The 25,593-nt window shown below is 39.4% G+C and overlaps 1 protein-coding gene across 6 annotated transcripts in view; it reads right to left on the bottom strand.

The window, feature by feature from the left end:
- Positions 1-25,593, bottom strand: part of oma1 (OMA1 zinc metallopeptidase) — a 73,122-nt gene that overhangs the window by 46,065 nt on the left and 1,464 nt on the right. For 4 of the 6 annotated variants that reach the window (XM_043699294.1, XM_043699298.1, XM_043699296.1 and 1 more), the window contains exons 2-5: positions 22,703-23,217; positions 13,816-14,044; positions 4,089-4,262; positions 787-894 (exon numbers count right to left, since the gene is read on the bottom strand). In XM_043699294.1, the coding sequence (XP_043555229.1) occupies positions 787-894; positions 4,089-4,262; positions 13,816-14,044; positions 22,703-23,208 (1,017 nt within the window). In that variant the 5' untranslated portion in view covers positions 23,209-23,217. Of the gene's footprint in view, positions 1-786; positions 895-4,088; positions 4,263-13,815; positions 14,045-22,702; positions 23,218-25,112; positions 25,206-25,593 lie in introns of those variants that run through there. The other 2 variants (XM_043699293.1, XM_043699295.1) reach the window with 2 other exon arrangements.

The following is a 25,593-nucleotide window of genomic DNA, read 5'->3' as shown; positions in this document are numbered from 1 at the left end:
CTCGTTTGGGCTAAATGGTAAACTGGTAAAAATTAGGTTAGGGATAGCAGATATTTGGATGAGCTCAAGATGGGAGTCCTGTCAGGAGATCATTAGAAGGTCATGCCTAAAGGGAACAAAAGCTTCAACAGCGCAGGAAATGAGGTGAATCAGGGTCCAGTTAAACAGTGTCAGAGAAGTGGAGATAGGTGGTCTAGGTGTTGATGATATGAGAGGAGGCGATAGCACAGTGGTATTGCTGCTGCACTAGTAACCCAGAGACCCAGGTTACACTGCGGAGACCTGTGAATCCTTTCATTGCAGATGATGGAATTTGAACTTCTAGAGTCTGCATCTTTTTATTTTTCTTTATTTTTCATTGTGGGCTAAAACAGAAGGAAGATGATTTTAAAACCAAGGATTGTGGAAAGAATGGCTACACACATTAAAACAAATTATTGGAACTCATTGTGAGTTATGTTTCCACTGTTGCTTTGGAAGCAGTGGGGAAGGAGAGAAAAGCTAGCACAGCTCAGAGGTATGTTTGCAGAGCGAGAGCCAAGTCCTCTAACTGCAACAAGTGCCTAAGATTTTTCCAGTTGTTATTAAATTGAACACAATGAAAATGCCATATTTTACCATTATAATTTCCAAGATTTAAGTTTATTCCACTTGAATATTTAAGCTGTCCCATTCTAACAATGAAATTGATAGCTTGTATATCTAAGTTAATTTGTGAATATATCATTATTTCAATTCTTAAATGTTTCCCTTTCCAAATAGTTGAAATCAATGACTTGTACTCACCCCATGAGCAAGGAGACAATGAGCCATCTCATGACCTAGAATACATGCAAGTTGATCAGTATCTGCCACAGCTTTGAACAGCCCAGTCAAAACAAATACCTGCCCATTCTGTGTGAGAAGAAAACAATTTTATTAGAAAAGGACACTTCTTCAACACAAAATTAGGGAAAGTAAATGATAAGGCTGGAATTTAATGCTGAATGCTAACAGTTGTATAGCAAATTTTGACTGCATTCAAAATTTGAAAATAAGTTATACAACTCCATATTAATCTCCCGAGGATCAAATATATGCGTCAGTAAAATTGTCCAAATGATATAAGTTTTTCATGGCTACTGTTGCTCATCACAAAACTAACAAATCTTATGACATTTGGTAAGGGAATGGGAGAATGGGAAAAGAAAGAAGAAAATAAACTGCTTCACAAGCTAATTACGGTGAAACATATTTCTAAATTACAATTTAGGAACCACAGGTGGAATTCTGATGTTTATGACATCATCTGAAAATCCAGTGGTGATAAATTAATCTCCACAGCAACTCTCTAATCAAGGTTACACTGTTTGAAAACCACTTTGCAAGTACAACCTAATTGGAGGCAATGGTGTGTGATAGAGAGAATGAGATGATATTACTGGATGTTGAGTGCATGCCAGAAGGGCCCAAGGACTTACTGGTGAGTACTGGTGATAGTGAACTTTGACCAGTGTGAGGGAGTGGTGGTTTGCTGAGGAGGTGCTATGTGAAGGTGCATTCACCAAACTTGACCACCCACGTGAGGTCACTGTATTACTTGTACTTACCTTCCGAGTGTGATCTTTGAAGACTTTCCTAGTTGTCTACAAAACAATGGTATCAGCCCTCATGTTCAGCTTGGCAATAATGTCTCCAGCCTCACTTGTATCACACTGGAACACCATGCACTGATGATAACTTTCCATTATTGAAATTATATCAATATTATTCTATGCAAATTATCTTTAGGAGCCTACCTTCCAGAACAGCAGACTAGTTAATCCATATGGTGTCCGCACAATGCTGATTTGCCTCCTACTGAACATAGAGGCAGACAGCAGCACAAAGGAGCTATGGGATATAATGAATTGTGTGCTACATTCACGCAGCTAAGGTAGGTACACCAAAATTTGCACACTGGCCACCTCAACCGGAATCAATTCAGGCAACTAGGGAGGAATCATGAAGCCCACATGCAAAAACTGGGGCACTTAACTCAACCAAAAATATATTACTGATTAAAGCACAGCCTTCTAGTATGCAATATCAATATTTGCTGAAAATATTTGGTCAGACTGAAGCAAAAAATAGAAACCATTTTCCTGAGCTTTTAAATGATATACTTCAACCTCATTACAGAAATGGCATCCTGATAGTTATGTAAGTGTTTAAGGGTCTGAAGGATTAATACTCATGAGAGCCTTATACACCACCCACTATGATGATATCATAAGGACTTATGGGCAGAGCAGCTTAGGCCCTAACATTCAGAACCTCCTTTTAGTCTCTATAATAATGTCTATCATATCAATGTAAACTGTAACCAGTCGTTAACAATGCAATAAATTACTTGTTCAATACAACAGCATCTTATAGTTATTGACCAATAAATGGTTTTCCTCCATCACAACAGATCAAGCATACCCTGTAAATCCCTACACTTAAAAGGAGATAGTGGCAGCAAAAGTACCACATGGTGAGACACAGACTTGCTTTAATTGCATGTTCAACATTGATCAGGCAGATAGGTGGGCTCCTAAGTTGAGGGCTGAGGGCTGCTGCAATGGGAGGAAGAAGGCAGCACCAAATTGCTGGGAAAGATAATGTTTGTTAAATATTATCATGTGTTGATATGACTTAAGCATAAGCATGATCTGGGAATGACTTCACAGGCTTCCTTCCTGCAAACACCACAGGAGTCATTTCCGGATTATTTAAAACAAATTCAGTAAAAATAACATATAGCAAGTGTAAAGACAGACATATTAACAGAAGAATAAACAAAGAACAATAAACCTGTGCCACTCAGATAACGATGTATCCACACAAATTGTGCACAATGTACTGATTATTTTAAATGATGAATAATTTAGTTTAAAAGCATTCTTTCTTTCTTTGGTTAAAAAAATCACATTTTAAAGGGAGTGCATCCTCAAAATCTTCAGTGTTGAGTCAGTTTGAAATCATAACGTGCTCAAAACAAGGTCTATTCCATCTTGTAAATGTGGTAAGATTATGGCAGTGAATCATTGGTAAAGAAACACAACCACTGGCACAAAAGGAACATCCAATGCAAATGTTTTGCCACTGGCACACACTATTGAAATGAAGTAGTGCAGATCAACTTGAGTACTGAATGTCTCTTGGAGCTGGCACAATTGTTAAATAGGTTTTGCAGTAGAAATCACTAATTCCTTCATTTTTAACTGATATAGTCTACAGGAAATTGGTTGTTGGCCTGCTCCTAGTGAACAATTAATTTTATATATAGATTAGGTTTACAGTACACAAATATTACTTCAGATTTAAAAGTGTATTTTCTAATTGCTACCGGATGAAAATACCATACTAGGATGTACCCTTACAAAAATCTTTGTTCAATATGTAAATCCAATCTAAATAACATGCTGAAATCACAAGAGCTATGTACTCGTATTTGGTAGTAAATCAGATTGTAATCCAAAGAAACTCTCTTTCCTATAATATTCACTCACGTTGTACCTAGAGGCCCAACAACATTGGGGTTGGGAATTCAGCAACACCTAGGAAATCGAAAATGAAGCTATGCCCTTTCCTCATGATGTTGTCCTGTGCACTGATGCACAACATTCCATCACTTGTAGATGGTTAATGATAACTGATAAGTTCACATTATTGTCACCAGGAGGCCTTAATTAAATATCATTTTCAGCTATACTTTAGAATAAAATGCTAAGTGGCACTTATTATTGGGTCCTGCTTCATTGTATAAAGTAGCATCAAGCATAGGTTGATGAGATTCTAAATTAATTGGAATATGACACGGATTAAGTTGGACATTTAACAAAAGCTGAAGCGTTAGAGACACTTCACTGATTAAACATTGTAATGACATATTAACTGCAGAGAAATACTAATCAAGTAAGCCACAAGAGGATAGAATAAGGAAATTATTTTTCAATTGTACTACAGAATTCGTAACTGAATATAACAACTCTGATTCTGCAAAGATCCCAATTAAGCTGTTAATGTAGTATACTAAATGTTTACATCTTTAGCCTAAAGACATTTCATGGTTTATTTCTTACTGGCATGACAAAAGCATTGATCTCTGGATCTTCAACAACATTAATACTCCATTTAGTTTCAGAAACTCCTGGGATATCTTTGTTTTTTTCAACCAACTTGCTGAAAATAAACTGAGTGGTTTTATACATTGGGTCAGTCACAGGTAGAATTTTATCCTTGTAGCTCTCCAGCACCTAAGGGAGGAAAGAAATAATGAGAAACAAATGTGGTTTCAGCATCAATTCTTCAAGATAAAATTAATCGAACAATTCATTTAAAAATGTTAAGACAATAATTAAGCTGAATGTTAAGTATGTGTTTTCTCCCCAGGCCTGTTTGATCTTCTGGGCACACCATGACTGAACTTTTCAAAATGTCACTATAAGCTAGGCACTGGAAAATATCAAAGAATAGCTAAGGCATGATTTCGCCCTCCACTGTCCTTCCAAAATACCATTGTTAAGCTCAAAAATTAAGCACAATGGGCATTATCAAAGTTGTATTATTCCATTCCAAGTTTCTGATACACCAATTGGATATCAAACTGAGTAGGAAATCCATGTAATCTAAGCTTAGCAACACCATGAGTTCAGTGACTATATGAGCTATGATGCCGCTTGTCCACAGGAACTGCCTCCTCCAACAACTCCAAAATGTCTTCTTCCTCCCTTTCAAAAGCTCTGTCCCTACAGCTGTAAGATTGGTACCGCTACAATCTTTAATCACAGTCTGAGCATTTTGAGGCAGCTCAAGGTACAAAATGTGCACTGCATGCAAGGAGCAATTACTTTACAATACAAGAATGGTTACACTTCAAAAATAATTCATTCTCTGCAAAATGCTTTTGGGTTCCACTGAAGTAATGAAAGTCATGAGCCCTGGAGAAATGAAAGTTTGTTCTTTCTTTCTTTAGTTATTGTCCTTCATGCACTTCAGGTAATAAAATACAGTGCAATGTTAAATTATACCTTGTAAGAATCACATCTAGTTGTACTTACTCAAAGCATACTCCAGCAACCCCTGTATGGATTAGTTACACTGTGCTACTTTATCAGAAACTGGCTAATCTATACGTTGGTGTATAAGAGAATAGTATCAAGCAGAGTGTGATGTTTTAGAATTCATCTACATTTCCTCAGATTCTCACAATGCATTAATTACAAAAGGTTTACATCTTTCTACAAAAAGACATTGCAAAAACATGAATTTGTGAAGGAAGAATCGCACTTGGTCTAATCGCACCCAGCCAAATCCTCCTTTATTAAAAAATAATTACACAAGTGTTTCGTATCACTCATTTTTCCAACATTAATAGCTTCTTAGTCACATCCAATATCATTTCACAAGTTGCTGAATGGTTTTGTTATCACCTTTACATTTTGCTAAATTTCCTTCCAGCTCCAACAAGTAAATAACAGAATAAAGGTGCTATATTTTACTAATGCTTTATACTGAGTTAAGTGTATTTGTTCTCCTCACAACCTGACAGTCTGACAAGCTATTATTTGGTAAACTTAAGACTTATCAATCCATTATGCAGCAAATTATTTCTGATGTATAATATATAATCATAAGTGTGTTGCTACTCAGTGTCCTGGTTTTACTTACAAATATATAGGGAAGAAATTCTTTAAATAGTGTCTCAAAAAGAAAATTATTTTGAATTTGTAGCTTTTAAAAAGTATAGTTTTCAGAATTGCAAAGAATAATCATTGCCATTTGATAGTCTTGAAAATGCGGATGCATTTTCTGCTGAAATTTATTTAAAAATGACAAAGTTACAAATGGACAACTGCAGCCAGATGGACAATATGTTTCAGAATTTAAGAACATTCCTCCACTCCAACATAAAAAACACTGAACATTTACTTAGTGGACTTTAGCACTAATTACTGTGGCCTCGATTATATAACTGGCCTGATGGACACTGCTACTGACAACTATCTTTAGTTCTTGCAAACCATATTTTACATAACACTTAACTAGCTTAGCTCCAAAATAAACTGAACACTACATTCAATTCATTGTGTCTATACCAGCTCTCTAAGCATTTTGACTTATTTTTATTCTCCTGCCTTTTTGTGATAATCTTGCAAAATGATTCCAATTTAAAATAATTGTTTAATGCCCACTTGAATGCCTCAACTGAATCTGCCTCCACCACACATCAAGGTAGTGCATTCCATACACTAATTATTCAATGTGCAAAAACGTTTTTTTTTCTCAGCTTGCACTTATTTATTTTTGCAAAACACTGAACTTGTACCCCCGGTTCTTAATCTAAGAGTACAAACAGTTTCTCCTCATTTAGTCTGTCCAGACCCCTCACAATTTTGAAAACTTCTATCAAATCTCCTCTTAGCCTTATTCTGTCCAAGGGAAAGAGTCCTAACTTTTTACGTCTATCCTCATAACTGAAGTTTCGCATCCCTAGAACCATTATTGTAAACCCTTCTCCACTTTCTCCAATGCCTTCACATTACACTAAAGCGTGGTGCTCAGAACTGGACACAATACTCCACACACAAATTCAGCAAACCTCTTGACTCTATGACCCGATAAATGAAAACTGGAATACTGTAATGTGATATTAACAGCCTACTCTACCTGTCCTGCCATCTTTCATGTCTTAATGTGCGCGCGCGCGCACGCACACACACATACACACACACACAGGTCTCTCTGCCTCTTTCCTTTAGAATAGTTGCTTTTACATAAGGTCTCTTCATTTTCTTTGTATCAAGGTGTATTAGCTCACACTGCTTCACTTTGCACACCAGCTGTCACCTGTAAGTCACTCCACCAACTTGTCAATGTTGTCTTGGAGTTTTCCCCTGTCCACTTCACAGTTTACAATGCTCTCAGGTTTTGGGTCATCTGCAAATTTGAAATTGTCCCCTGCACACCAAGATCTACACTTGTTTTTCATTAGAAAAAACAAGGGTCATGACACAGAACCTGGAAGGCACCACTTCAAACCTTTCTCCAGCCCAAATCAATTCAAGTTAACCTTCAGTCTATGGATTATATTCCTCAGCCAATTCTATATCTATGTTATTACTAACTCTTTTTCTCCATGAGATATAACTTTTCCCACAAAACTACTGTGTGGTACTGTATTGAAATCCCTATGCAAGTCTATGCGCACCAGAACAACACCTCTTCTAAGAACTTCAGCAAATTAATCAGACTGAACGTTCCCTAAACAAATCCATGTTGGCTCTGCCTACGCTACTAATGTTTTTCCATGTCACTATGCTGAATGTAAGTTTGATCGCTGAGCTAGAAGGTTCATTTTCAGACATTTCATCACCATACTATGAAAACATCATCAGTGAGCCTCTGGTGAAGCACTGGTGGTACAACCTACTTTCTATTTGTGTTTAGGTTTTCTTGGGTTGGTGGTGTCATTCCCTGGGGTGGTGTCATTTCTTGTTCTTTTTCTCAGAGAGTTGTAAATGGGGTCCAAGTCGATGTGTTTGTTGATAAAGTTCCACTTGGAATGCCGTGCTTCAAGGAATTCTCGTGCTTGTCCATGTTTGGCTTGTCCGAAGATGGATATGTTGTCCCAGTAATCTGTATGAAAGGATACTAGTCATAGTGGATCATGTCTTTTTGTGGCTAGTTGATGTTCATGTATCCTGGTGGCTAGTTTTCTGCCTGTTTGTCCAATGTAGTGTTTGCTACAAAATCAGGAGCCCCCCACCCCCATAGTCTCGCGTTACCTGGAACACCAACATACAGATTGGCCAAGGAACCAAACCAAAGACGAAAACATTTACAAGACTCACACCACTCCATTCACTCCACCCAAGAATACCTGAAGAAGACACCAAGACAGAAGAGGACAAAATAATGGTCTCCTTTGACGTAACAGCCCTGTTCACATCCGTCAGAGCCATAGAGATGTACAGCATGGAAACAGGCCCTTTGGTCCAACCCGTCCATGCTGACCAGATATCCCAACCTAATCTAGTCCCACCTGCCAGCACCCGGCCCATATCCCTCCAAACCCTTCCTATTCATATACCCATCCAAATGCCTTTTAAATGTTGCAATTCTACCAGCCTCCACCACTTCTTCTGGCAGCTCATTCCATACTCGTACCACCCTGTGAAAATGCTGCTCCTTAGGTCTCATTTATATCTTTCCCCTCTCACCCTAAACCTATTCCCTCTAGTTCTGGACTCCCCCACCCCAGGGGAAAGACTTTGTCTATTTATCCTATCCATGCTCATAATTTTGTAAACCTCTTTAAGATCACTCCTCAGCCTCTGACACTCCAGGGAAAACAGCCCCAGCCTGTTCAGCCTCTCCCTATAGCTCAAATCCTCCAACCCTGGCAACATCCTTGTAAATCTTTTCTGAACCCTTTCAAGTCAACATCAATCTGGCCAAAGAAACACTGACTACATTATTCAGAAGAACCAAAGACACAGAGTTTCCTACCAGCATTTTAGGTTTACTTACAGCAAATGGGTTTCAGTGGTTCAAGAACACAGCTTGCCACCAAACACTACTAACTTCATCAGCAAGGACAACATCGTCAAGCTAGTGGACCAATGCCTTACCACACACTTCACTTTCAACAACAAAACCTATAGACAAACCAACGGAACACCCATGGAATCACCAACATCAGGGTTCTTAGCAGAGGCAGCAATGCAGAATCTCAAACAAACTGCTCTGCCAATCATCCAACTCAAATTTTGGGTCTGCGACATGGATGACACCTTTGTCATCACTAAACAAAACAAGTTAGAGGAAACCTTCAAGATCATCAATAATACCCTTATTGGCATAAAGTTCACTAAAGAGGAGGAAAACAACAACAAACTGCCATTCCTAGATGTCACAGTAGAGCAAACAGTCAATGGGGAACTTCAAACCAGCGCCTACAGGAAAACAACACATACGGACCAAATACTGAACTACAGAAGTAATCATCCCAACATCCACAAACGAAACTGCATTAGAACATTATTTCAATGAGCCACCGCACACAGCAGCACAGGGGTACTCCAAAGAGTAGAGGAAAATCACCTATACATCGTATTCAAAAAGAACGGGTACCCACTGAACACAGTCCGCCGATTTCTCAGCAACAAACCCAAACAAGCAGACAAAACCCATCTAGAAATCCTAGCCACGCTCCCCTACATCAAAGACATCTCAGAAATGACTACCAGACTACTCAGACCCCTTGGCATCATGGTAGCCCACAAACCCACCAACACACTAAACTTGTGCTCCACCGGAGGCTCACTCATGATGTTACCAAGTATGGCAATGAAATGTCTGAAAACGAACCTTCCAGCTCAGTGAGCAAACTACATCCAGAACCTCAACCTGAGCTACAAAACTTCTCAAAACATGCATGTTAATACTAATTGTTGTTTCTAGCAGTTTCCCCACCAGTGAAGTTAAACTTACAGGCTTGTAATTACAGGACGCATCTTCAACAACCTTTTTGAACAAGACAAAATTTTTGTAATTCTCCAGTCCTCCATCACCACTCCCGAATCCAGAGAAGATTGAAAGACCCAAAATTGTCCTAAAACAAGTGCTGGGTTAAAAGCAAAATTCTGCAGATGTTGAAAATCAGAAATAAAAACAGAAATTGCTGCATTTATTCAGCAGGTTGAGCAGCATTCTGTAAAGACAGAAACAGTGAACTTTTCAAATCGTTAAATACGATTTGAAGAATCATTCAACTCAAAACATTAGGTCCGTAGATGACTCCAGAGTTGAGTATTTCCAGCATTTTCTGGTTTTATTACTGCAAAATAAGGTCACTTAATCTTCAAATCTGAAAAGAGAGCACTGGGAAACTCGTAGTTTCAGCGCTAGAGATTCTGCAAGTTCAATGAGGCTATTTAGAACTTAACAGAAAGTTTCTGAAGTTGCATCTTTTCTAATTCCATTAAAATGCATATTTTAATGTTATTTGTTTTAGCAAGGGAATCTTTACAAATACACAGTTATAGAATAAAAATTAGTGGCACACTACTAGTTCATGAATTTGTCAATTTGGCAACGTCTTTGCTACAGCAAAAATACGCAAGATGTTGGACTACAGAATCTCTAATCTGAGCCTCCTGCCACCCTGTTGGACTATAACCTGGTGTTGTGTGAATTTTAACTTTGTACACCCCAGTCCAACACCGGATTCTCCAAATACATTGATTCATTCTTTCATTTATCTTTAAAACAAACTTATTTCCCTTAGCGTTCTCTGTCTCTTACAAACTGTTAAAAGCCAAGCTTAGCACCACACCTGACTGCTTCTTTGTCACTTACATCAATTCCTTTCATCCTGGATAGCACACACAACCTTAAGCCCTGTGCCTGGAGCTACATTTCTTAATTTAAAATAAAACTATAAAATGTACCTTGAAATGAAACTGGAAACAATTATATATTAACTTGGTGTATTTTTTTCTCTATTTTTTAATTTTAGTAAACAATAGCTGCCAGTGGAAAGTTTGAGGCAATGGGCTAGACTTAATGGTGTATGCAGGGACCCCTCAGTTGAGGGTACAGAGTTCGCCAAGCAGAATGCCATTATACAGCCATTAAGTGACTGATTGTTATAGGTGAAGGTAGGTTTTTCTCCCCTTTGGGTGAGGCAATCCCACCTTAAAGAGCTGCCAGGGATTAGTTGTGGGGGCTACTGCCTTGAGGGAACCCTCCATTTGTCCAGAGGGAACCTCTTGCTTACCATCAACCTGAGCAAGGAAAAATGTTGGGCTGGACAGTTAGCATGGGACTCTACCACTGCTAGGTAAATAACAGTGGCAACAGGAAGGCCATTAATTGGGAATTAAATGCCGATTTAAGAGTCTCAACTGGCCTGATGTCACTCCCACTGCTGGTAAAATGTGTTGGGGGCAGGGACAAATGCGTGCGCAGTGGATTGGCCATACACTAGATTTCATGTCTATTGAGAGGAGGGGAAACTCCCTCTGTTGCGGTTGGAAAACAAAGGAAACCTTGATCTCTGTTAACTGTCTTTCTAAAAATGTTAACAGGGATTTTAAAGATATTTTTAAAGTGCACAAATAAAATTAAGGAAGCATTTTCATAATTACAAATAGAGCCTGAACAGAAAAGTAATCTTTTAGGGATTAGATTTAGTGAAATTAGAGGAATGTAAATGAAATTGATCCAACTGTAAATATACTGCATAAATCATCTCATTTTCACTTACCAAAAACCTGAATGCCCTGGAGGCTGCAGCTCCTGTCAGTGTAGAAACTTTTAATTGTACTTTGTTCTAATTAAGTTAAATTGTGACAGGAGAAAGTTTGATTAGTATGTACATAAGTGCACATAGTAGTCTGGAGTTAGGTCATAGATCAGTCATGACCACATTAAATAGTGGAACAGACTACTGGGGCTGACTGGCCTACTCCTGTTCCTAATGTGGATCAGAGAAGTCTGTCATGTGCTACAAATCGAGAATGTTCTTGCAGAAAAGACTACACTCTACTCAAAAGGAAATGCAGTGGCTTATGAATTTTCATCTGAGCTAGTATAATAAAAGGACATGATGTGGAGATGCCGTGTTGGACTGGGGTGGACAAAGTAAGAAGTCACATGATGCCAGATTACAATGCCAACTCCTTCGTCAGGTGAAGTGAAACCTTGCAAATTCAAATCAATCTGTTCAGATTATAATCTGGTGTCATGTGACTTCTAAGAAAGGAACAAACCACGTGACAGCAATCAATGAATGGATTCTGGACTGGAGGGATATAAGTAGTGATGCTCCAGAGCAATCAGCTCAGGACCATTGTTGTTTTTAATATATTTGAGATTGGACCAGGAAATAAGAAGCAGAGCATTACAAGGAAACAAAAATAGGAAGCATGGCGAACTGTGAAGAGTCCAGAAATATATGGAGGCATAATATCTACATTTCAGGAATATACAACGTTTTCAAGTTATTGGCTGAAGTGTACCATGTAATTTGTGCAGCTAACTAGTGTACTAATTTATTCATATGTACTGAAAGGATTATCACACAAGCGATCTGGAAGTCTGAAGTGTGAAAACCTTTCCCTACTGCGTTGCAACTGGAAACAGAGGTGAGAGAATGCAAGTGTGGAGGCAAGTGTAGTCAGAATATGAGTTCCTCTTTCAGGCTGTTAATCTGGTCCAATAAGGAAGCCCTGGCTGACAAGATATAAACAGGAGTGTCAGAGGCTCTGCTCAATCTGAGAGGTGGCTCTGAGAAAGCTGGACTCCACTTGTAAATAAAGGGTGACGTGGTGATTCTGAGGAGTTACTTCAGCAATAATAAGAGATGGGTCAAGAATTCACCAAGGCTTCTTCAACAGCATTTTACAAACCCTCAACCTCCATTAACAAGAAAATAATGACAGAAGATGGAAGGGAACACCACCATCTGCAATTACCCCTGAAAGTTATATATGATCCTCACATGGAAGTATACTGTCGTTCCTTCAGTGTTGGTAGATCCAAATCTTGCAGTTTCCTCCCCGACAGCATTGTGAGTGAACCTAAATCAACACCTCCCCCCCATGAACTGTAACAGTTCAATAAGGTGACAACTCCATAACACTCTCAAGAGCAGTTGGGGGTAGGCAATAAATGCTGGTCTTGCCAGCAATGATCACATCCCTAACATTATTTTCTTTAAAAAGGGAGTTAGTGAGGCTTAAAATGGCTTTAGGAACCAAAGGAGGATATGCGTGCTCAAGAACAAAATATCAGATGACATGGCAGATGCCTGAAAAGATGAGAAGAATCAGTAGTAAACACCTTCGGCAAATTAAAAATTAGTGCCATGAAAGCCTCAAGGATGACTATTTTGCAGATACAAGAGAACAGTAGTAGCAAAGATGCTGGATTTCTGTCTGCCAGAGGAAGTCAAGAACAGGAGCAAATGAAGATTAGATTAGATTCCCTACAGGACGGAAACAGGTCCTTCGGCCCAACAGTGACCACACTGACCCTCCGAAGACTAACCCACCTAGACCCATTTCCCCAAACTATATTTACCCCTAACTAACATACCTAACACTATGGCCAATACCTGACCTGCACATCTTTTGGATTGTGTGAGGAAACCGGAGCACCCGGAGGAAACCCACGCAGACACAGGCAAAATGTGCAAACTCCACACAGACAGTCACCCAAGGCTGGAATCGAACCCGGATCCCTGGTGCTGAGAGGCTGCAGTGCTAACCACTGATCCACCATTCCCAGCTACTAACAAACTCACAAAGAGCTACTAACAAACATATTAAAGGTGCAAAAAAGATTCGAGTACAAATCAATTAGATAAAGAGCTCATGTGCAAATAAAAGACAACTGAAAACAAAACAAGGGAGGTCTGGACACGTGCACAGAGTCATCAATGGTGGATGCATTGATATTTCTGCGTTAAATTTCAGTGTGAGATTATGGGGAAAGTGATTGAAGTGCCATCTACTGGTTCATAGAGAAATTACGACAGATCTAAATGATCTGCCTTTAAAAATCTTTAACATGAGAAACGCAACAGGAATGTTGATGCAGAATATTTCATTGGCATATATTTGGATATAGTACTTGGATAATAAATTATTATAATTTAGGACAGACTATAAGCACTTAGTGGAATGTAATGATTTTTTTTTAAAGACAACAGCTTAAGATGTCATTCAGGATAAATTTGTGTTGACAGACACAAAAGCTAGGGATACAGTTCAGACTCTTTTGTATTCAATACATATTTACCGACTGGTACTCAAATTCAGCGAGTTGCAGAAATTGTCGTTTGCTGAACATCAGTAGACGAGTTCGGCCTGTGATAGGATTCTTGTCCAAGTGGGTCCAAAAATATATTGCAATCAAACATGACAGACTACATATGCCGAATAGAATTCTCCACTTGTGCCTTTTCACATTATCTTTAAGTAGCTCCTGTTTGTCAGGTGGAAGAGCCTGCCACCATTTCCGTATACTCCTGAAAGCACACAAAATAAATCTGTTACAACCTGATGAAAGCTTGCTATTTTCTGCACTATAGACACTGTAGCTTGCTTAAATTCTGAAATGCATGCCATATGTATGCAGTCATCTCCTATTACGCCAATGCACTTAACTCTTTTTTTTGGCTTTAATCTCTGTCATTTTATCTTTAGGCTAAAACATCAAAGACAAGGGTTTCTCACACCTCAGCAACAGCACAAAATGAGAATACAATTAACTGACTGAATGGTTGTTGATCTCAGACTGCTCCATTAAAATACCAAGCTGAAGCTAATACAGCTGGGTAGAATTGATATAATTGTTCAATGCTCAAACGTAAGGCTAATTTCATTGCAAAATAAAAAACAATGAAATGCAATTAAAACATATCCAGAGTCAGTGGTTAATATTTATGTAAATGAGTATTGGATGTTGGACCCCCTGAGAAATGTGCCTTCCACAAATTGACACATAACGACCTACCCCTTGCATGTTTCTCATACATAGATGGTGTGTTTACTATATGTGAATCCACACTACATGCAAAAATGTCCTTGTATATCTTAATAAGTTACATCCGAAGTGCAAATTCACATTTGAAATGGAGCAGTCAAATGAGCTCCCTTTCTTCAATGTCCAGCTGAGCAATGTGAAAGTTTCTTTGCTCCATCTATTGCAAACCTACCTTCACTAGTCAGCATACACACCAGCATTCCTGCAGTTTCACATGCTAGAAGATTGGCCGTATCAGCAATCTCAGAAATACAGCACAGGGTATACTTGCAAGCCTGATGTAGAAATGGGCACATCAAAGTCATTCTGTAGGATAATGGCTACTCTGATTAGATCATTTCTCACTTATATTGTGAAACTCATGCAAGGCCCAAAGATAGTCATTTTGATCTTGAAAACGACCCAGTCTACCTCAGATTATATTGGAAAGGGCAAGGTATCTTAAAAGCTTAAGCACTAGGTGAAGCTAGCTGTTTAATGCTGCTACTACATAGTAACAACAGGAATGGTGTTCGCCACAAACAGGATGCTGCCAACCAGCCAAAAGAAAAGTTCTTCCTATCATACAAATGAGTAATGTGGTTTACGACTTTCAGTGCCTGTGTGATGCCAGCTACGCTAGCCATACATCCCACAGATTGGTGGATCATCTCAAACAGCATGTCCCTTCAGGTGATTGCAACAAGCAATGCACTAACTGTACCAACCAGTCCGTGCCTGCAAAACTCGCAATACTGTCCAATATTAGATGTCATTCTACAATTGGATAGCATCTGCTACATAAGCCTGAAAGTATGAGGAATTATGCTGACATCCAATTCAAGATTGTCAGTTGGCTTGCAATGTCGTGTCCTGGAAGTTACACACATTCGTGTTACATAGAATGTGTACCTAGACAGAGCCTGCACTCCACTTGTTCCAATTCAATAAAATAAATGACTGCCAATCACTGTCGATTTCTCATGGCAATGTGCTGATAATAAGAGTCAACCTGCCTGCTTTAAAATTTAAACAAAATCTGGTTATTAACTCTCCATCAGCAGTAACAAAATGGATGCTTACTCCATGGCAACACCTCTTCTCATTCAGTATAAATGTTGTGTTTCCCCTTTTATTTGTTTTCTTGTGAATTGTCCTGATGAGTGCAAGAGACAAAGCTTCAATAAAATGTATTTCATTTCAACAATACTCAAGTCTTATACGATCAAATGACTAAATATCTATCTTGCAAGCAAAATACTTCAAAAATGAAAACAAAAATATTGCTTTATCCTTGCCCAAATCACAGAATACTTTCAACCCAAATTAATTGTAGTAACATTTTCGAATTATACAACAAAAGATCAGTCTCGCAAAGGGGAAGTGCTTATATAAAGAAAAGCGATGCATCAATGTAAAGTATTGTCCATCAAGGTGAGTTTTCAAAAGATATTCGACTCATTTACTCCTCGGCAGTCTTCAACCTCATAAAATTAGCCAAACTCAGAGTTAACACTGTCTGATGTGGCTTAGCAGAGCCATTCTAACATAGCATTTCTGCCACATTTGCTGCAGAGGAACACAGCACATGGAGGAAATGCATGGTTTGTTGGCCTCTGAGCCCTCAGCCAACTGATCTTTTATTTTCTGCTCAAGACTTATAACGCTATTCTAAAACAGTCAGCCTCCAACTCATTAACTACATCTCCAAAACTTGTGTAGTTTTGAAAAAATATTCGTGAGGAATTTCTTAAGGAATTGTGGAGATTTTATAGTGTCCTTTGATGCCAGATCTGATGAGGACCGAAGGGTTTCTAAACTTCACAGTCAACATAGAAACACACATGACAGAGCAAACAAAATTTTCACTCCTCATCCAGGATCAGAAGGGTGTTGAAGATTTCATATGATAGGGTTGCAGCTAATTTCAACTAAGTGGTTCCCTGGAGAGAAAAGATATCTCAAATAATGCATTCTAGATGAATGAAAGCTTTTTTAAAAAAAATATGATTTAACCTCTTCTAAACTTGGGAAGGAGGAATTATGAACATTATTTCCCACTCCAGTAAAAAAGCTTTTCTGATATACTCAAACTTTACCGTCTGTAAAAAATATGCAACAAGTTTGTTTAAAATGGTATTTTCTCTAGGTCCTTTGGTAAGTTTCTTTGCTGTGCTCATAAAAGGATTTCTTGAGCAACTGGTTAGGAAGAAAAGTTCACTCTGGGCCTACTTAAATAATACAACTCACCTCATTAGTAACTTGCCTGCACCAGCAGTGCCCCTTTTCACCCAATTCTAGGTTCATTCTGCCACTCATTGTTCCCAAACTAAGAAGCCACTTATCCGATATTTGCTGAACGATCAGAATCCCGGGTGCCTGCACCATATTTAAACCGGGAAGGGCAATGGTATTCAAAGCATCAGGATCATCAGAAATTCAAAGACCCATCAGCCTGAGTCCTCCACAAAACATGGGTCAGTACGTAATGTTCTGGGCCTCTAAAGGGCCTCACACTGGTGGCTCTTGAAGCCTCCTCCCTCACAGGAGGTGTGGTCATAGCCATTCTCTTTCCCATTGTGCAGTTTCAATTTCTAGCCTTATGGAAGGGGATAGCAAGTGCTCTTCTGTCAGTGGTTTCAAGTCTCTGCCTCTACATGTCAGTAAGGCCCAAACATCAAGCTTTACTTCTTGACAGCCCTTCTTGTAAAGCCATTAGGCTTAGCATCTCCCCAGATCCCCATACAACCTGGTTATACGAGCCCGCACGTACATACCTTCCCCCCTACACCAGACTCCTGGCATATGAGGTCACAATGTTGGATGTAGTCCCACACTGTCCCCAGCCTCTCCACTTGAAGCCAAGGTGCTCCTAACCAGGGATGAAACACCTCCCATGTCCCATTCCCATCCACGTTTTACCGCAGTTCCTCATCACACAAATACATAATTTTCCCTTCATAACTATCATTCTATTCTTTCCCCCCCATTCTGCAGCCCCCAATCCCCATAAATATTTTCCCAACTCTCCTTCCTATGGCAACAGTCCACTATCCCACAACTCATCTTCCTCTAGGTTTCACTGGATAGACCAAACTGACTACCTATAACACATTAGCGACCTAGCTCCAGATGAGAAGTGTTTGGACACATGACTGATACCTGTATATCTGCCCGACTGCATTAATCCTACTCCCTGGATTGGCAGCTATGGGGCCACAGGTCTTACCATTATTCACTCCTGAATGCAGAGGCATGGACTTCCTGAGTGAGAAACACCCCTTATCAGATGCCTGACTGTGGCCCATTCCCTGGACTGGAGGCGATCTTGATTTATTGGGCTGGATCCCCTGACTAATGGATGCCTCCATGGACTTTGGTGAGGACTATTTCCATAAGACTGAACATGGTTTCTTGCAATTTGTCTGCAGCATAAGTTGTTTGAATGTGGTGGAGGTAAAGCAGGACATATGCCAGTGCGACTGAGGACTGCTGAAGAGCAAGGCAAGCTTCCTGCTTGTGTGACCGCACAAGTTATGGCAAGGCAGGGGATTCTGTAAGCTTCAACAGATGCTGAGTAAGCAAGCAGCTCTGAAACACAGCCTGCCTGTTCATGCATGCAAGGTGTCCTTGCAACAGCCTTTCAATGCAAACTGATCGGCCCTGCAATGCAGGTCAGTGCTTGCTCAGGATTGGAAAGGAGCCATGAGGATCTTGAGGAGATGATACATATCAGATGCCAAACATCCATGGATAATGGATACAATTCCTCTTTATTTTAAATCTGTTTCTGCAATGCACCTCCATGGTCCATCAGTGGCAGCGACTTCTGAAACCGGAAGTCGATGCTGGACATTTCAGAAAATTCTGCCACATTTCTCACCACTGTCCTGTTCAGGCTGTGATAAGATTTTGGCCCTTGTCTTCCATTAGTTAACCAAGCTCTAACCATGCTAATGTACTGCAACAAACACCACAGGGTTTTATCTTGTTCTACAGCCTTCTTAATGGATTCTCATTGAATGCCTTTTGGAAATCCAAACATATTATGTCTATTGATTCCTTTTTATCTACCCTGCTTCTTACTTCCTCAAAGAATTCTAAGAAATTAGTCAGACATTATTTCCCATTTTTGAAGCCAAGTTGATTCTGCATGATTACATTATCTACCTCTAAATTCTGAGGTATTGCGTCCTTTATAATATGGTTTAAAAATGTCAGATGTGAAGCTAACTGGCTTATACTTTCTCTTTTTGAATAAAGACATTAGTGAGTAAGGGGGTCACTTAGGAGCATGGTCAATGTGGGAATGCAGCAAAGTCGGACAAAGGTCCAGTGAGTTAATGACTGCACTTTTGAAAATTTGGTACAAAGCAGGATTGCAACTGGCATATTCTTTCCAAATTCAATTTTCAAGTTCAAGTCAGATTAGTACAGCACCTTTAAGAAGGCAGAATAACCTAATCAAAGAAGGTAGCTGCCTGATGCAGGCTTTGAGAAATCAAGCACCAAATTGCTCTACCCAAATCAGGTTTTGATCACTGTAGCTAAATAGATTCTCTGAACAGGTCGTCATAAGAAAGAAAATTCTGTCTCCTCATGGTTAGTAAGGAACATAGAGTCATAGAGTTGTACAGCATGGAAACAGACCCTTCGGTCCAACCCGTCCATGCCGACCAGATATACCAACCCAATCTAGTCCCACCTGCCAGCACCTGGCCCATATCCCTCCAAACCCTTCCTATTCATACACCCATCCGAATGCCTTTTAAATGTTGCAATTATACCAGCCTCCACCACTTCCTCTGGCAGTTAATTCTATACACGTACCATCCTCTGCGTGAAAATTTTGCCATGTAGGTCTCTTTTATATCTTTCCCCTCTCACCCTAAACCTATTCCCTCTAGTTCTGGACTCGCCCACCCCAGGGAAGACTTTGTCTATTTACCCTATCCATGCCCTTCATAATTTTGTAAACCTCCATAAGGTCACCCCTCAGCCTCTGACACTCCAGGGAAAACAGCCCCAGCCTGTTTCGCCTCTCCCTATAGCTCAAATCCTCCAACCCTGGCAACATCCTTGTAAATCTTTCCTGAACCCTTTCAAGTTTCACAACATCTTTCCGATAGGAAGGAGACCAGAATTGCACGCAATATTCCAACAGTGTTCTGTACAGCCACAATATGACCTCCCAACTCCTGTATTCAATACTCTGACCAATAAAGGAAAGCATACCAAACACCTTCTTTACTATCCTAACTACCCACAACTCCACTGTTAAGGAGCTATGAACCTGCACTCCAAGGTCTCTTTGTTCAACAACATTCCCCAGGACCTTACCATTAAATGTATAAGCCCTGCTAAGATTTGCTTTCCCAAATTGCAGCACCTCGCATTTATCTGAATTAAACTCCATCTGCCACTTCTCAGCCCATTGGCCCATCTGATGAAGATCCTGTTGTAATTTGTGGTAACCCTCTTCACTGTCCACTACACGACTAATTTTGGTGTCATCTGCAGACTTACTTCACAGTAGGATTGCAGAGTGCAGCAAAGACTGAGTGAATTACTGACTGTACTGTAGGAAATTTAATTCAAAGTGGAAATTATGTGCAAAGGGGAACAGAAATGCCTTTACAAGGGCTTACTGCAAGAAGTAGACTCTCAAGGGCAAGGGTGAGTGGGAGAAGATAAAGTTGTGGGCCGAGAGGTCTAACTGCAGTGAGACCAGCAGTGGATTGACATCATGAACCAGTGTGACATGAATGCAGGAAAAGAAGCCGGCTGGTAAATATATCCAGACTTTAAGTAACATCTTCAGTTTGTGTTGAATGTCCAGTGTTTTTTTCTAATTTCTTTTAAAAAAACGCTTATCTATGAGATTGATATTTTAGAAAAAGCCAACTATTTCAAAATTGTACTTTTTACTTTAAAAGCATTTCTTTATAACCTCTTGCAGAATTCTATTATACAGATTCAAAGCAAAAATATTATTGAGCTTCTTTTAAATTGCAAATTCCTCATTTTGTTTCAATCCTTTACTCGTTTGATCCATTTTGTCAACTACCTTTCAATCATTTTAAAATGCCAACTAAATCATCCTCAAAGTCTCCTCCTTGATGAAGTAAAGCCAAACTTGCTTAAATATAGCTCAGAACTCAAATTTCTGATATTCAATGATATTTGCCTTTACATTATCCCAAGACCTTTCCTGTCCTTCCTCGACATTTTCCAATTAATCAGTTCAGACATGTTAATACACGCTTCCTGGCTCAGAAGTGGGCATGACTGTGCTAGAAGTGCCTTTTAAAACTTATCATTTACCACAAGTTTATATCTTTTCCTGTCCAGAAGCCTCCATTTAAATGGGGAAGAATGCAACTTTTGGTTATTTTAATCAATCTGTTCAGAAAAGGGGTGGTGGTGGAGAGTTCCTTTTCAGGCTGGAGGCCTGTGACTAGTGATGTGACATGAGGATCGATGCTGGGTCCACTGTTTTTTGTCATTTATATAAATGATTTGGATGTGAACATAGGAGATATAGTGAGTAAGTCTGTAGATGACACCAAAATTGGAGGTGTAGTGGACAGCAAAGAAGGTTACCGCAGAGTACAATGGGATCTTGATCAGAATGGTCATTGGGCGGAGGAGTGGCAGATGGAGTTTAGCTTAGATACATGTGAGGTGCTGCACTTTGGAAAGGCAAGTCAGAGCAGGACTTGTACGCTTAATGGTAAGGTCGTGGGTAGTGTTGCTGAACAAAGAGACCTTGGAGTACTGGTTCATAATTCCTTGAAAGTGGAATCACAGGCAGATAGGATAGTGAAGGCGGCTTTTGACTTTTTTAAATTCATTCATGGGATGTGGGCATCGCTGACTGGGCAGCATTTATTGCCCATTCCTAATTGCCCAGAGGGCAGTTAAGAGTCAACCACATTGCTGGAGGTCCGACCATAGAAGGATGGCAGTTTCTTTCCCTAAATGGCATTAGTGAACCAGATGAGTTTTTCCCGACAATTGGTAATGGATTCGTGGTCATCGTTATGTTGTGGCTGTACGGTACCTTGGTTCGGCCACTTTTGTAACACTGCATCCAATTCTGGTCTCCCTGCTATAAAAATGATGTGGTGAAACTTGAAAGGGTTCAGAAGAGATTTATGAAGATGTTGCCAGGAATGGAAGGTTTGAGCCACAGGAAGAGGCTGAAACTCTGGGGCTATTTTACCTGCAGCATCAGAGGCTGAGGGGTGATCTTATAAAATCATGAGGAGCATGGATAGTGTAAATGGGCAAGGCCTTTTCCCCAGGGTGGTGGAGACCAAAATTAAGGCACAGACTTAAGTTAAGGGGGGAAAGATTTTAAAGGGATCCTAAGGAGCAACATTTTCACAGAGATGGTGGTGCATGTATGGAATGAGCAGCCAGAGGAAGTGATGGAGGCTGGTATGATTTGAAAGGCATCTGGATGGGTATATGAATAGGAAGGGTTGAGAGTGATATGGGCCAAATGCTGGCAAATGGGACTAGACTTCTGTAGGATATCTGGTCAGCATGAACAAGTTAGACCAAAGGTCTTTGTCCATGCAACATATTATTATGACTCTATATGCTGTGACACAGCTCTGCAGCAGATGGGACTTGAGCCCAGGTTCTCAAGCTCAGAAGTAGAGACACTACCACTATGCTACATATCCTTCTTATATTTGCTGAAACTGCATACAACACTCTAAGAGAGCTGACCAACATCTTTTGGAACAAAAATGTAACTCCTAGATTTGTTATTGCAGCTAAATTCTGCAACCAAACTCTCATCTTTTGCAAATAACCAGTTCTCCATCTGCAGTTGGAATATTAATTAAAATAACTCCAGAGGCATCAAAAATGACATTAACAAGCTCAGGCTACATGATTGTAAAAACATTATAAAATGACAGCTTAATGTTCATATTTTACATTATCACTAACCATACAAAGGCCACTCTTATTTTAACGTTATCAAGGCAGAGGCAAATATCTCTAACTTCATGATTCCTTTGGAAACTGGAATGCAAGTTCCAAATCACTGACATGGGAGTGCAATGTTGAAAATATGTATATTATTCACCACTACTGTTAGGAATGCAATGAATCTGTTCAAATATTTATGTAACGTGCAGGTTACCTGCCAAGAAGCATCGCTGTCAGCTTTTTCACTGGCTTTAGTAGAATCCAGAGTAGTGGGATTGGTAAAGCTAAGACACGAGAAGATGTGTGAAAACCTCTAGATAGGTCAGCAGCCTCTTCAAGAATGGAATGTTTCTTTGATAAAATAGAAGCAGGCATATATCTGCTGTAGTGGGGAAAATTTCGGCTGACAACCATGCTTACTTGGATTGCTGGTACTGTTTTTGATGCATGTCCCGCATTGTGTACAATAGTTCTGAAGGTTGAATAATGTCTGGAGCACATTACCAATTCCCCATTGCGTTGAACATAGGTTTGCCAAACTTGACAATCTCTCCTCGAATAATCATGGCTATTGTTCGTTGTTAATCTTTGGATTTTTATTTTGTAAGTTTTCCATGTCTGAGTTCTTTCTGGGAGTGCTGAGATTTTTTGCAGAGAAGTGCAATTTCGCCAGCTGAATAGATGTCTTCTTGCATCCCAAAACAAAAGTCCTGTCTTCATTTCTGCTGACTAGAAATAAAACATTATGAAGCAAACCTTTTAAGAAATCAAGACTGCTTGAAAAGAATTGAAAAGCAAAAATTAAACTCATTTCATGCTATTAAGTATAAATATGAAAAAGGGATACAACAAACAAGAACTGACAACTGAAAAACAATCTCTCAGCTATAACTGCAAACAGCTTCCAAATAGTATGTTATTAGATGCTGGGGGAGACTACAAACTGCCTACAACCAACATCACACAATCAATTAAAAGCAAAATAATGTGGATGCTGGAAATCTGAAACAAGCACACAAAATGTTGAAGATACCCAGTAGTTCTGACAGCATCTGTGGAGACAGAAACCATTAATATTTCAGAGGAAGTCATAGTGGACTCAAACATTCCACTCTGTTTTATCATGACAGATGCTGCCAGACTTGCTGGGTTTCTCCAGCATTTTCCCTGTGCGTTTGTTTCACACAATCAATGTAAGGTACTTAAGTTTTTACGATTTATTTTAGTACTGAAATACCAGTAAGATCCCAGAATTGGCTGGATGTTGAACAAGTTCTGTAGGTCTTGTCCCCATTCCTATGTTCTTATCAATGGATTCCAGTGATTATTAAACTTTGTCAAATTTAGAATCTGTTCATGTATTAATATGAATTCGCTTTGCTAACTTCCAGAAGTTAACATACAAATGAAAATCAATGCTAAAACTTCAGAACACTTATACAGAAACAATACATCAATAGTCATTAAATAGAAATAGATGATTCTTGATGTTGAGCTTCTTGATATTGGGCTTCAGGCAATGGAAATCCAATGACCTCACAAGTTTCCTATCAGAAACACATTCAAAAATCCATGAGGTAACCCATCAGACATCCAAAATACCCTTCAGACTTTACAAATGCTTGTTCAAAATCTTGCTAAATTAGAAAACGAAAACAAATATTAGCCACTGCTCCTATTCATGATTGCTATTCAAATCACCATGGCTGAGAATACAAAAGTAATACGACAAGCATTTTTCAAAAAATTGTCTCCAGCTACAGATTTGTTCTTCATGTATTTTTAAAAAAATAAAATGACACAATCATTTCTAGAAATGAATGTGTCAAGTAATTGTCGCTCAGTAGTGTCTGATACCCTGGCTCTGTCCCCAAGTATAACTTTGAGTGCTCTGGATTTCAATATTTTAGCTTCCCCTCATGCACCGACTTTTCTGTACGTCTTTTCAACAACATGAACAATATTATCACATCTTCCTTCCTGGTACCTCTCTTAACGATCTTTGATCTGAACATTTATGAGTAAAAGGGTCACCAAGAAATCAAATAATAAATTCAGAAGAAACCTCTTTATCCACTTATCATCACTCTACCTACTATGGTATAGTACCCTTGAACAATATGATGAAATGTCAGATGTTAAACCCTTTGTAAAGTAAAGGAAGGAGCCAAAGTCTGGTTTTGTCTTTTAACTATAGATTGATTCACCGCATGATTGTGGCACTTTCTTGAACTTCGTTGTAGTCTGTTTGACAGAATTTCTCTTGAATGTTGTACCTGTTGACCAAATTCTTGTATATCATGTGAGAATTTCCTAATTTGGCTTAGGAGTCAGAAAATTAAAAAAAATGACTTCCTCTTGGCGATTGGTGCAACTGGTGCAGTTTCTTTTGGAGTGTGTTCAACTGATCATGTTCCCTAACATGGTGACGAAACATCTGAGAACAAATTGACCAGCTCAGCGAGCAAACTTACAATCTGTGTTCAACAACAATGACAGATTTTATCTTTCAACTTTCAGTCCAAAAGTAAAACAGCTAAAAAGCACTTTGGGACAAGATAGCTCTAACAAATGCGAGTTTATTTTATTCAATAAAGATCTATTCTTGGAAAGAGTCAACATGCCTTTGCTCTTCGCCCTGAAGGGTTACACTTGAAGCATCGACTTCTCCACCTCCTGATGCTAACTGACTGTGTTCTTCCAGTTCCACCTCCTGCTGTGTTCTTCCAGGTAAAAACAATGACTGCAGATGCTGGAAACCAGATTCTGGATTAGTGGTGATGGAAAAGCACAGAAGTTCAGGCAGCATCCGAGGAGCAGTAAAATTGACGTTTCCGGCAAAATCCCTTCATCTTCATCAATTCCTGATGAAGGGCTTTTGCCTGAAACGTCGATTTTACTGCTGCGTTAGTGATGCTGCCTGAACTGCTGTGCTTCTCCAGCATCACTAATCCAGATGCTGTGTTCTTCCAGCCTCCTACCTGTCTACAATGTTGAACCCTTTGGGCTTGTTTGTTTCTGGGGCCAACTCTTAGTTGCAGCCCAACCTCAGCTTGGTGTCAGGTTGAGGAAGATCAGAAATTACAATGTATGGAGGCGGGGGGG

This window comes from Chiloscyllium plagiosum, chromosome 11 (genome assembly GCF_004010195.1).
Source record: "Chiloscyllium plagiosum isolate BGI_BamShark_2017 chromosome 11, ASM401019v2, whole genome shotgun sequence".
Taxonomy (NCBI): Eukaryota; Metazoa; Chordata; class Chondrichthyes; order Orectolobiformes; family Hemiscylliidae; genus Chiloscyllium; species Chiloscyllium plagiosum.
The sequence above is the reverse complement of the archived record's forward strand: the minus strand, read 5'-3'. Positions and strand labels throughout refer to the sequence as shown.